The 14,499-nt window shown below is 43.7% G+C and overlaps 1 protein-coding gene across 1 annotated transcript in view; it reads right to left on the bottom strand.

Moving 5' to 3' along the window:
• The window catches only part of LRP1B (LDL receptor related protein 1B), a 1,757,966-nt gene that overhangs the window by 60,751 nt on the left and 1,682,716 nt on the right, over positions 1-14,499 (bottom strand). Inside the window, exon 84 of the mRNA XM_040358043.1 lies at positions 2,415-2,576. Coding sequence (XP_040213977.1) covers positions 2,415-2,576 — 162 coding nt within the window. The remainder of the gene's footprint in view (positions 1-2,414; positions 2,577-14,499) is intronic.

The following is a 14,499-nucleotide window of genomic DNA, read 5'->3' as shown; positions in this document are numbered from 1 at the left end:
GCGGATACTTCGGACACTTTTGACACATTTTTGGGACCATTGGCATTTTTATAGCGATCAGTTCTATAAAAATGCATTGATTACTATAAAAATGACACTGGCAGGGAAGGGGTTAAAACTAGGGGCGAGGAAGGGGTTAATTATGTTCCCTGTGTGTGTTCTAACCAAGGGGGGGGTGGGACTGACTAGGGGAAATGACTGATCACTGTGATTTCCGTAATTTCTCCCCCTGACGGGACCGGGAGCTGTGTGTTTACACACGCAGCTCCCAGTTCTCGCTCTGTAATGAGCGATCGCGGGTGCCCGGTGGTGATCGCGCCAGCCGGGCACGTGCGTCGGCACTAGTCGCCCCTATACGCTGAAATACGAGATGACGTATAGCTACGTGATCTCGCGCAGCCGAGCTGACCTGCCGCCGTCTAACTGCGGTTAAGGAGATGTTTTTAAAATTGGTTCTTGGATATTTTTTCTTTGCTTCCGGCATTGCTATACTTAAAGGGAACCTGTAATGAAAACATAGTGTATACATTACTACTGATTCTAGATCAGTGATTCACTAGGTAAAGAACAAAACTGGTGAGAATGGCCCCAGGGCTTGCACCTTTAAAGCCAATGCAAGGAGCAATGACAGCTTGCATATTTCTATTATGAGAAATTCCTTCTATGAATTGTAGCTGCTAATATGTCCCAACAGTATGAAGCAGTCATTATTTCAAATAAGGATATATGCCCTATACAGGGTTCCCAGAGTCTGTGTGTCTTGGGGAGACATGGACTTGAATCCAAAGCAACATTACTTTAGGGGTCCCCAGGCATACACCTCACAGAGAGTAGTGTTCCCTTAAAACCCAGGGCCCATACTCAGTAGGCAAGAGGCTAGCATTCAGTCCCCTCCAAAAGTCTCTGTCCCGGGGTTAGCGTGTTAACTATTTCAGCACCATGGACAGCGGCAAAGACAATAGTCTATTATTCTCTATGTCAACACTGTCCATGGTCCTAAAATGATGTACAGTGCTACAAGATGACTCGTTATTTAACAATATTTCTTTGTTTCTGTCTGCAAACATCAAGGTATCTCTTTTCAGAGCTTTGGTTTTATCAACAATGCTCCATTTGCTGGATTTTTACATTCGGTGCCCACAAGTCCTGAATCCCACTGGGCACTACAACAGTAATTAAAACACTTCCAATAGAATTCTAATACAGGCTTTTGTTGGAGGCTAGTTTGTACAGAGCGCTTTATGAGGGTTTACCATGGAAACATCGATCGTTTCTGGAGATTTTTATTTCAGAAAAGACAACAAAAATAGTCATGAATTAGTTCAGTGTGGAATGATTAGAACTGTGAAGTTGGTAATAAGAAAAGCTGACAAAGAGCAATTAAATATCAGTGCAATGAAGACCGAGGAAAACAAAGCAAATTTAGTTAAGATAAAATGCTTATTTAAAGGGAATAAAGCTGAAATCCCCTATTTCATTTTGGGCCATTCTCTGTAGTAACATGGATAGGCCCTTAGGCCTCACTATAAAGCAATTGAAAATACCTATAAAGGGGTTGTAAAGGTTCATTTTTTATTTTCTAAATAGGTTCCTTTAAGCTAGTACATTGTTGGTTCACTTACCTTTTCCTTCTATTTCCCTTCTAAATGTTTTTTTTTCTTTGTCTGGATTTCTCACTTCCTGTTTCTCCGCGCTGCATTTTGGGCTATTATTTTTTGTGTTTGATTTATCTACAAACTGTGCTGGCTGCTTTTCATTTGAATTTTCTTGTTAGCGCAGATGTTTGTTCACCCTGCTTTACATGTCTATAGGTATTAATGTAACGTATAGTATTAAGGGGCTGGTATAGGTTCATTTTTTTTTTTTTTTTTATTAAAAAACATGTCATACTTACCTCTACTGTGCAGTTCGTTTTGCACAGAGTGGCCCTGATCCTGCTGTTCTGTGGTCCCACGGCGGCTTTTGCAGCTTCTCCCCGCAATAGATAACCCCCTCTGGAAATCTCTCTCCCGAAGGGGTTACCTTGTGGGCACGCTCCCATCTCATACACTCTGCATCCATAGACACAGAGTGTATGACTCGGTCCCACCCCCTGGCGGCCGCATATTGGATTTGATTGACAGCAGCGGGAGCCAATGCTATCAATCTATCCAAACAACGCCAAGACTCCATAGAGCAGAGGCCGCGGGGGACGTTCACAGCAGGTGGACGGGCTCAGGAAAGGAAAACAGGGGGCTGGGGGGCCCATGCCAGCCATGTGTTTTTTCACCTTAATGCATAGGATGCATTAAGGTGAAAAAACACAAACCTTTACAACCCCTTTAACTATAACCAACATGGTCTATAATACATCAACATAAATGGATAAGAATAAACAATACAAATTCCCTTTAACAAAAGTTCTTTTGACTTACGGTATTGGCATCTGTCCCCTGTATATTCATTAAAGCAGGTACACAGGGCTTGATTGCCAGGTGATACGCTACAAGCGCCTCCATTCTGACACACATTCTCACAGACTTTTTTGCCACAGTTAGGTCCCGTAAATCCTAAAGTGCAGGTGCAAGTGGGTTTACCTGTAAAGAAAAAGATGTGTCATTGTAAACCATAAGACAAAAAAAAAACACAACCATGTCACCAGGAGTTTGTGAGATATTGGACTTGCACATGTGTTTTTTTTTCCCACCCAGTTAACTATTGGCTCAATTTAAAGGAAGATCTACATCATTACATATAATTGCTACATATCTCATTTTGAAATTGAATGTTCTTAAAGTTAAATGAAAGGTTTTAGACAATACAATATAAACCTACTTGAAAAATGACCTTAATGTTATGAGTGTTATCTGTCTGCTGGCCATCTTTCTTAATGTTCATTGTTTACTTGTAATTGTTACTGCACTGAAGGGGGAGGTGGGGCAGGTCAGAACTCTCTCCCCCATCCATGGCTTTACATGTTACCGTTAGCTCCCACTCTGCTGGTCGCAGCTTTGTATAGAAGCCTTCCTCAGCCAGGATGCTGTGGCACCCCTGACAAACTCTGCCAGCACCCCAAGGTGCCACAGCACTCTGGGTAAGAACGTTTTTTCTAGACGCTCTAGGATAAAAAAAAATCAATATGGTGCGATGGGTGCAGCCTGGGCTGGGGAAAACTACATTGATGGAAAGGACAGCGTGGTTCAAATTCTCAGGATAGATACTGTGGCTTCAGGGACCACTGAAAAATCAAATCCAGTACACCTAACAGCACTTCTGAGAGTTTGAAGAGATCTCTAAGCAGCAAAAAGACAAGAAGACCAAAGTGTATAGACTAAAGCCTTGTACACACGGTACGATTGTTGGCCAACGGAGCGTCTGGTTTTTGTCAAAAGGGCGTGTGCCAGGATCTTGTCTTGCATACTAACGGTACACAATTGTTGTGCCACAAACACGAATGTAGTGACATACAGTACTACAAGGAATTTCAGCTCTTGAGTGCCACCCTTTGGGTCCCTTCTGCTAATTTCGTGTTTGGTGAGCATTGATTCTGAGCATGCGTGTTTGTACTTTTGTGTGATGGATTTGTGTACTGACCATACGAAAATCTGATGTCAAACAGCTGTCCGCCGAAAATTTACCATTTGTTGGTGGAAAATTGGACAACAATTGTCAAAAGGGAGCGTACTAATGGTAAGATTTTAGGACAACAGTCTGTCAACAGACAATCCCCTTCCAACAATCGTATTGTGTGTACAAGGTTTAAGTGTAGTGAGTGTGTAAACATTTATTAAAAGAAGATAATTAAGGGAGCTGCGGTGGCTCAACGCGATTGGCACTGCGCTGACAAGCCATTCACCTCTGCAGCTAGGGGTTCGGATCCCGGTCTCGGCTACATGTGAATTGAGTGTGGTGCTCTCAGCCCGGCTCCCGGTGGGTGTGCTATGCGAGGTAAGCCTGCGCTTAGTACGCCCACCCCCCTCCCACAAAAACCACCACACTTACACGCACTCAAAATTGGGTTAACATGCACGCACTTTGACCATGCGGTCTCTAAAAAAGAGAGGCGAAGGATTAACGGGGCTGGTTGAGCGGGCAAATCCTCTTACTCCCTTATAGGGAGTCCCTCTGCCCCGTTGGGCTTCAAACAGAGCAGGTAGGGCGGGCTGTGTGGGAGGACCCCCGCCATTGCCACCCGGGGGCATGGAGAAAGGTGGCAGATTGCCTCTGGGGGAGGCCTGCCTACTCCTGCAGTCCGGCTCCTCTCTCGAGTACACGCACAAAATACACTTAAAAAAAGAAGTCTTATTTTATGTGAGTTTCTAATTGTCTTCCTTTAATAAATGTTTACACATTCACTACTTTGCTCTTTTTGTCTGTTCTAGACATTCTAGATAGGAAAATAAATGCATTCAAAGCAATTGGCTTACTACAGTTTTTAAAATTCCGTTTGACTATGGTATGCCGCAAATGCTTTTTTAGCATTTCAAACACAATCCACATTATTCTACTGGGATATTCTTGTAACAACCTAACACAAGATTTCTATTCACTTAATTCAGCCTTTTTGTACAAATTACTCTGTGCTTGTTGTACCAAGACATCCCTCTCTATGAAATACCAGCACTGAATGGAGTAAGTATAACTACTCTAAGCAGGGAATAATATTCCATGACCTTTTCACAGTTGTATTAACGGAGGGAAAAAAAAGATTCCAAGTCTAAAATGTAATGACAGTTTTTAGCTGCTGCATATTTAGTTATCTGGGTCACCAGCCATTCAACTAACTGTAAAATGTAATAGACACCAATTGCTCTAGTAGAACTAGGTAAGACAGGCAGCTTGGAACCATAGGCTCTTCGGCTAGATACAAGAGCAGAATACATTGAGTGTTCTGTTTTGCTTGTGATCTTATGAAAAATGGAAAATGTTTAGAAAATCTGCTACATCTGCCAGTACATGTTGCCTGAATGCACATGGTCTAGGCTAAACAATTCAAAAGTACCATCCTCTCAGATTGATAGATATTTAGATACTGTAGATCAGTGATTCTCAACCTGGGAGATCTGAAACCCCTCGGGGGTCAAATGTTGATTTGTCCGGGGTCACCGAATCCTGGGCTGTTCCTGAAGCCCGCACCACTGTCCCAGCCTTTTTGTGGCCGCCCAGCTGGACTGTTACGGGAGACCGCGGCCGAGCACTCATCGTCTTTGCAGGCACCCATTCAGTTTACAGCATGGCTGGGGGGCAGAGACTAGAGGTCAGCTGACTGGCGAGGAATGTGAAGTGGGAGGGGCTGGAGGAGACCCTATCTCCTGATTTCGGCATAGGTGTCACTGCTACGAGACACCACAGAACCGGAGACACCACAAAGTCTGAGGCACAGTGAAGCTGGAGACACAGTGAGTAACACTACCTGTGATTATAGTTGCCATTAAAAGTCCCCAATTCTCAGATCAGCAGATGATCTTGATCAAGAGCACCTAAGTTGGCTGATCTGAACTCCCCCCAGCCCTGCCACTCATCCCATTCCACCCCACCCAAGACCATCTTAATAACATCATGGGCCCCTGGGCAAAGTAATGCACTGAGGCCCCTATCAGCTTGCCCCTACCAGCTTGCCCCAATTTACACACCTACTTTTAAAGAAATAAAGTATAAATAGTTGATAGAATTAAACATATATTCATTAGTACTTTTAATAAAATGGATTTTGCAAAAGAAAAAATCTCCATAAATCAAAGACTAGTCAACACAAAGGGCACAGCACAAGGGGGGTGCAGAAGGGCACATTACAGGGGGGTAGGGAGAGCACAATACTGGGATCAGGAGGGCACAGTACAGGGGGGGGTGAGGAGGGCACAATACTGGGATCAGGAGGGCACAGTAAAGGGGGGGGTCAGGAGGGCACAGTACAGGGGGGTCAGGAGGGCACAATGCTATGATCAGGAGGGCACAGTATGGGGGGGTCAGGAGGGCACAATGCTGGGATCAGGAGGGCACAGTACAGGGGGGGTTGGGAGAGCACAATACAGGGGGGTCAGGAGGGCACAGTACAGGGGGGTCAGAACGGCACAGTACGGGGGGGGGGTCAGGAGGGCACAATACTGGGATCAGGAGGGCACAGTACAGGGGGGGTCAGGAGGGCACAATACTGGGATCAGGAGGGCACAGTACAGGGGGGGGTCAGGAGAGCACAATACTGGGATCAGGAGGGCACAGTACAGGGGGGTCAGGAGGGCACAATACTGGGATCAGGAGGGCACAGCACAGGGGAGTAATGCAGAAGGTCACAGTACAGGGGGAGGGGGGTCAGGAGGGCACAATACTGGGATAAAGAGGGCAAAGCACAGGGGAGTATTGCAGAAGGGCACAGTACAGGGGGGAGGGGGGTCAGGAGGGCACAATACTGGGATCAGGAGGGCACAGTATAGGTTCTGAGATACTTCCCAGGACACGACCATATCGGGACAGTTTAGTAAAAGGCATGACTGTCAGCAAATCTGGGGCAATTGGCAAGTATGATGTAATGCAAGATTATTGTGGGGCCCCCATGTACCTGGGGCCCCTGGGCAGTGCCCAGGTGTGCCCTTGCATTAAGATGGCCCTGACCCCCCCCACCCCCCCACCAAGGAGTAAGAGAAGGAAAAAAATAAAGAATACATGGAAGGGAGAGGAAAAGAGGGGGAGGAACAAAGAAAAAGGGAGAGAAAGAACAAGAAAGACGGCTAGAGGCAGAGATGGGGAAACAAACAAGAAATTAGGAGAGAGAGAGAGATAAAACAGAAATAAAGGAGAACAAAAGAGTAAGAGTGGTACATCCTAAAATGTACCATAAGGGGTTTTAATACTGTACGAGTGGAAGGGACTCAGGGAGCGCTAAATTCCATGGTTTAGGGGCTCAAATTACTTGTCTTGCCTTGGGTGCTAACAACCCACCATAAGAAAATAATTTTACTGTTAGGGGTGCACACAACTTGGGATATTTTATCAAGGGGTCACGGCACTAGTGAGGTTGAGAGCCTGCTGTAGATAGATAATGTTAACACCTAATCATCACACTTATATGAGCTTGTTGGACATCCCAATTCAAAACTGTGATCATTACAGTGGTACTAAACTCTGGTTTAAAAATAATAAAATTATATTCAAATATGTATTCTTAACTTAAAATAGTACCTTCTATTGCTCTCAGCCTTCTCCAAATTCCATTGATTTTGGAGCTGTGATCTGACTTCCTAATAGAGGATGGCTACGTTCATTCTCCATGGTCCCACAGGTTACAGGGCCATTAAAGTGGTTGTACACCCTGTACAACCACTTTCACCTAGCGGTAAGCCTATATTAAGGCTTGCCTGTAGGTACTGAAATATCTCCTAAACCTCTGCAGTTTTGGAGATATTTACAATGTTCCAGAACGCATGCGCTGATGTATTTGGCACATGCACACTTTAGAAAGGGCATGCTGTGCCGTTTCTAGAGGGGGTCATGCTGTGACGGGCGGCTTCCGCGCGCATGCGTGGGAGAGACGTCATGCGATTCCGGCCAGTCACAGAACCGGAGTCTGCAGCCCCGGAAGGAAGAGAGCTGAAGATGGAAGCTTCTAGCCAGCGGGGACATCGGTGACATTGCAGGCTTCGGTTTCAGGTGCATAGTAGTCCGTTATGCTTTACCTTTGCAGGGAAATAAAGAGGAAGTAAAACCCATAAGGGTTTACTTCCTCTTTAAGTAGTGGATATATAGGGATTTATTTTTGAAAAGAAGGCCTTTCCACCAGATTTTGGAGTGTGCCTGTTGACATTTTTGCCCTTTCAGCCAATAGAGCAACCGTAAAGGCCACGTACACACGGTCATTCCAAAGCGATGAGAATGGTCAGATGGGCCATTTCCATCAGTTAACCGCTGAAGTGGCCTGATGGTCTGATGTGCGTACACACCATCGTTCCAAAAACCGATCGGGTCAGAACGCAGTGACGTCAAACACACGACGTGCTGAATAAAACAAAGTTCAATGCTTCCAAGCATGCGTCGACTTGATTCTGAGCATGTGCGGGTTTTGAACCGATGCTTTTTTGTACTAACCATCGGTTTGGACCGATCGGTCAGCGGTCCATTGGTTCGATTTTGAAGCATGTTTTAAAATTTTGGACTGAAGGACAACAGACCGATGGGCCGTACACACCGTCGGTTTGGACCGATGAAACTGAACCTCGGTCCATTCTCATCGGTTTGGAATGACCGTGTGTACGCGGCCTTAGCCCTGAATCACAATTGGGTATCCAAATTATTCCAAACATCTTTGGCTAGGGTTGAGGTCAGAGCTTCTTGCAGGTCACTTGAGTTCCTCCAAACCAAACTCATCTCACTTTGTCTTCATAGACCTGGCTATGCACACAGGGGCGCAATCATAGTGGCATAGAAAGGGGTGTTTCCCAAACTTCCAACAAGGTTGGAAGGGCAAATCTGTCCGATATGTCTTCGGACTGTATGCCTTATGCCATTCAATGGAAGCACCATGGTCTTTTGGACAAGTATGAGGTATCCACAAAAGTTCAGCCATACTGTACATTTTTTTGGGGGGCCAGTCAACTGTTGTGTATTAGTGTTACTGGGAAATGCAGCTAAGAGTGATACCTTCATTGTAATATTATTTGATGGAGACATAAATAGCCACAGGGATGTTTCACCAATGAATGAGTATGACTGTACCCACGGAAACCTCCAACATTGGATTCAGCAGGAAATTAACGGGAATAACAGGTTTTTTTAGCCTCTTGTTGCAATTTCATCGTCATGCTGCTAGCTAACTTTTTTTTTTGTAGCAATTATTTAACAATTTTCTTTTGTAATGTTGATGATTCTAGAAATGATTAAGTTATTAAGGACCTTCATAATTTAGTACAAAAAAGCACGCACTCTCCTTTCTAGCATTCCATGAATGTAAAACTCATTCCAGGGGCCATAATAATGCTTCTGTTCATTACTGATGAAATCTTATTAATTTGGTTTGCGCAAGAACTTTCCAACTAAATCTAAAGTTTTAATTATGTCTCTCAGATGTGTGCCTTTAATTAACTGATGACATTTTCCTGGTTCAATTATTGTAGTTCAATACAACTGTCATAAACTTATAAATTTTAATTAAAGCTGCCCCAAAGTCTAACAGCGTAATGTCCGCCTAGGAATTTGCCAAAAGGCTTAATGGAGAGCAAACTGACAATGAGTGTCTCGCTGGTGGGATTTGTTGAGAAGTTTAACATTTGGGTGGATATAATGAGTTATTAGATTGTACAGCATTTTATTAAGGTTTAGGTGGAGGCCATTCATGCAATTTTTATAATCTTTGAGATTTTGAAAGTACCCTAGAGCATCACTGTCCAGGTTGGAGACTAGCTGAGACTTGCTGCCTGCTCCATCCACAGCATGTGCTATTTTATTTATTACGGGTATTTATAAAGCACTGACAATATACACAGAGCTTTACATATGTTTTATACATTCACATCAGTCCCTGATTTTAAGAAGCTTACAATTTTTCAAGGTCCCTAACTCACATTCATACACATACTAGGACCAATTTAGACAGGAGCCAATTAGCCTACCAGCATGTCTTTGGAGTGTGAGAGGAAACCCATGCAGGCACAGGAAGAACATACACACTCTAGGCAGGTTGGACCATAGTTGGGATTTGAATCAACCACCCTAGTGCTGTCAGACAGAGGTGCTAATCACTTAGACACTGTGGGCCAGATTCAGGTACATTTACGTTGCTCCCCCGCGGCGTAACGTATCTGATTTACGTTACACCGCCGCAGGTTTACAGCTTAAGTGCCTGATTCACAAAGCTCTTACCTGTAAACTTGCGGCGGTGTAACGTAAATCCGCTTGGCGCAAGCCCGCCAAATTCAAATGGGGCGGGCACCATTTAAATTAGGCGCGTTCCCGCCCCGAACGTTCTGCGCATGCTCTGTGTTAAAATTTCCCGACGTGGTTTGCGCGAAATTACGGCGCCCCAATGTTTTTTTTGAACTGCGACATGCGTTACGGCGTTTCGTATTCTTGGACGTCTTACGCAAAAAAAAAAAATTGAAATTTGACGCGGGAACGACGGCCATACTTTAACATGGCTGTTCTAAAGATAAGCCATGTTAAAGCAGGTGTAACTTTGCGGCGGGAAAAACGGACTAGCGACGACGTACGAGATTGCGAAGAACGCGCGGATCTTCGTGGATCGCCGTAACTAGTCATTTGCATATTCTACGCCAACCGCAATGGAATCCCCACCTAGCGGCCGGCCTAGAATTGCATCCTAAGATCCGACAGTGTAAGTCAATTACACCTGTCGGATCATAGGGCTATCTATGCGTAACTGATTCTATGAATCAGCCGCATAGTTATGACGGGCGGATCACAGAGATACGACGGCGTATCAGGAGATACGCCGTCGTATCTCTTCTGTGAATCTGGCCCTGTGCTGCTAGTGAGACAACGTGTCCAATCAGAATTCCGACTTACTCTCACAATCATCATTAGGGATTGCAGTTGTAGGCATTCCAGACTTGGCGGAGCACTTATTGAACCTCTTTCACAGCATCTAATTCTATTACAGTTGCAACATTCAAGTGATACTAAAGTCTTATTTTGTTTTGGTTAAAAATAACAAACATGTTATACTTACCTGCTCTGTGTAGTGGTTTTGCACAGAGCAATCTGGATCCTCCTCTTCTCAGGTTCCTTGCCAGCGCCAGGGCCGCCATCAGGGGGGTACAAGCAGTACACCTGTAAGGGGTCCGGAGGTCCCCAGGGGCCCGGAGGCCCACAGGGCCCAATATGGCAACTCCCCTATTTTTATTTATTTTTATACAAAAACAATATTTTTTTTAATATATTTTTAATTAAAGGGCCAATTTTTTTTATGGGTACGGGGGGCCCGGAGATCCCCAGGGCCCCGGATGACTCCCCCCTTTTTTTATAAAAACAATTTTTTTTTTTAAACAGGACCGGGCCAAGATCAAGCGCATTCTCAATGTGGGACTTTTGAGGGCTCAGGTAAGTAAACCTAGGGGCTGGGAGGCCGGAAAACATTAGATGTTTTTTCACCTTAATGCAAAGGATGCATTAAGGTGAAAAAACATGAACCTTTACAACCCCTTTAAGCCTAGTGCACACTATGAGAGATTTGGACAAAAAATCTGTAAAAAAGTCTGTATTCGGAGGGATTGTTCAGTTTTCTTATAGTGTTCACAGAACTTTCGATAGCCAATTCCGACTGTGCAGATGAAAAAAATCTGAAGGGACAAGCTTGAAAAATGTTCTTGTCAGTCATCAGAAATAATGATTTGTGTGCAATGTATACAGTATTCAGGCAGGAAAAATCATCCGTGAAAAACCATGCATGGTTGAAAAGATGTTATGACCCAGAAGAAGATGCAAATAAAATATTTAGCTAATTTAATTGGCTGCAGGAGGTCCAGCATCATCTAGTTCAGGGGTCTCCAAACTATGGCCCTCCAGTTGTTCTTTAACTACCATTCCCATCATGCCTAGTCATGTCTATGAATGTCAGATTTTTACAATACCTCATGGGACATGTAGTTCCCCAACAGCTTGAGGACCGTAGTTTGGAGATCCCTGATCTAGTTCTTTCCTCTCAAGACTGACTGTCCATGCCCAGGCACCTTTGATCTCATTGGCTTTAAATTATTTTAATTATGAGAGGCTCAGCATCGTAGAGGCACCTAGGGTAGTCTGCATGGAAATGAAGCCTGCCCAGGAACTCCCAATCCTCCAGACTGGCATCTTCCCTTAGGCCTCGTACACACGACCGAACATGTCTGCTGAAACTGGTCCGCTGACCAGTTTCAGCAGACATGTTCGGTCGTGTGTACGGCCGACCGGACAATTTGTCCGGCGGATCGGACAGGTTTCCAGCGGACATGCTAAGAAACATGTCCGCTGGAAGCCTGTCTGTCGGACATGTTCGGTCGTCTGTACAGACTCACCGGACATGTCCGATCGGCCGCCATCCCTCGCATGCGTCAAAGTGATTCGACGCATGCGTGGAAGCATTGACCTTCCAGGGTCGCACACGTCACCGCGTCATCGTCGCGGCGACGGCACGGCCACGTCACCGCGCTGTCTGTCCGCGCGGATTTCGGTTTGATGGTGTGTACAACCATCAGACCGAAATCTCAGAGCGGACATGTTCCCTCGTCTGTACGGGGCCTTAAAGGCATTTTGATCATGTATAAACCCTTCCAAAACCCAGCCTACTGTTTGCATCATGGTTGAGGGCTCTTGAGAAGAGTACTAAGGCAGGGAGTTGTGTTTCTTTCAGGAAGTCCTGTAGTGCACCCTGGCATATCCTACTACCAGTCATGATTTGACTTCATTGCATAGAGAAGCTAGGAGAACTAGCGATGACAAAATGTTATCAGCATATTGATGTGTGTCTGGGGGGAGCAAATTGTAAATAGATTAAGCTTCAGCTTTAATATACAGCTGGTATACATATCCACCTACATGAGGTTTATAATAGAACTACAACATGAGCCACACTCAAGCACCAGATGCAACATCCATATTCTCAGCAAGACAGCCGTCGACGATGCCTGTATTTCCCTAGACTACGTGTATATTCTCCTATTACTGATTAATCACTTGCAAATTGTGGCTGACATGTTTATAATCTTGTTCACCTTCAGGCTCTTTAAATTCCGGTGCCAGAGGCATTTGTAAACATAATTATTCACTTTCACAAACACAAATTGATTTTCATTACTGCCATTGAGTAGCCTGTCCTTTTTATCAATCACGGCGCAGGATGTGTAAATGTTTAAGTTAGAGATGTAGAAATCATTTTGATGGTAAACAGATTATCTAGTGACAGTTGTCGCAATTGGAAGCGTGTGTGTACAATGGATGCCAGTTACAGTGGTGGGTATACTTTGTTTCTGAAAGTGACACATTTTAATTATTTTTTTTTTATTTTTTTATTTTATTAATTTTTTAAGAGAAAAGGACAATTTATATCCAAAATGTCTTCCTCTGGGTTGACACTTTTTGAAAATGCATGTTTTTGTTCACTTTTCTGAAATTAGCTTTCATGATCTGAAGGTTGTTTTGATGCATTTTATATATACTGTATATATTTCTAAACAGTCTTAGGCCTTTTTTATGTTAAAACGCAAGAAATTAATCAGTGCAATGTACATAATTTTATCAGTGCATATTACATCAATATAATGAAAGACAGCCCAGTTCCTGCTCCTGTCCTTAGATATGGTGGCTGCCTTTGTTTCTTTTTTTCCAGTTTTTTTTCCCTTAAGCCCCACCTGTTAAACCGGCCTGTAACACACTTCCTGTCCTAGGGTGACAACGCTCACTCAGTGTACTGTATCTATGGAGGAGCAGTGTTGTCAACCTGCTGCTGCTCGCTTCTGATTTGGACTGCAGAACACGTCACCCTCTTCTCATCCCCAGAACATGCAAAAGTTTTGCGTATAGCCTCACATAGAATAATAAAATTAATCGTAATATATTACCACCATCCAAATTGATATAGGGAAATGAGGACAGGATGGGGATGTGAGGGCAATTACTGAAGCTGACCAAACACCCACCCCAGAAAATTATAATGGACTATCTCGGTACTGATACAATACAATATTTTTAGGTAAAAAATGTTGTTTAATACACATAAAATATAATAACATACAGAAACAAACAAATTACAATAAAATAACCACTATTGAAGTGCAGATAACCTTTTCGAGTGGCCTGTTCGCATAGTCGGTCTTTACCATTTGGGTGAGCGGATCTTTACATTATATCATGTGCTGTGATATTATGTTTGTATTGATTGTATCATACTTTATTTATTATGTATCTTACTGTAATATTTGTTTCATAGACAACTCCTCCTGAAGAAGCTGTCTCCTTTCGCGAAACTAGTTGAGGAAAGACCTGTCTATCTCCACTTCAATAGTGGTTATTTTATTGTAATTTGTTTGTTTTTGTATGATATTATATTGTATGTGTATTAAACTAATTTTTTTACCTAAAAATATTGTATTGTATCAGTACAGAGATAGTCCATTATAATTTTCTGGGGTGGCTGTTTGGTCAGCTTCAGCAATTGCCCTCACATTCCCATCCTGTCCTCATTTCCCTATATCAATTTGAATGGTGGTACTATATTACGATTCATTTTATTATTCTATTGGTGACTACAAATCCAGAGCACCCAACAAAATGATTATTTAGGCTTCCTCGCAGATGTCAAGTCATTCTTTCATGCCTTGACACGGAATTTCAGGGTCCTCAAGCACCCAATAAAACACATGACATATCACTTGCTCCACCTAACAGTCTTGAATCCCATGGACCAGCACGGCTGGTAGCATTAATAATGCAATATTCATGATGCGGCATCGTTGTCTGTTTGTGATTCATACGTCTGTCATAATTTGTCACTGGCTTGTTGCGCGACTCTGGAAAAACTCTGCGCCACCTGTTATCGAA

The sequence above is a fragment of the Rana temporaria genome, chromosome 6 (assembly GCF_905171775.1).
Source record: "Rana temporaria chromosome 6, aRanTem1.1, whole genome shotgun sequence".
Taxonomy (NCBI): domain Eukaryota; kingdom Metazoa; phylum Chordata; class Amphibia; order Anura; family Ranidae; genus Rana; species Rana temporaria.
This window is presented reverse-complemented; position numbering and strand designations above follow the sequence as displayed.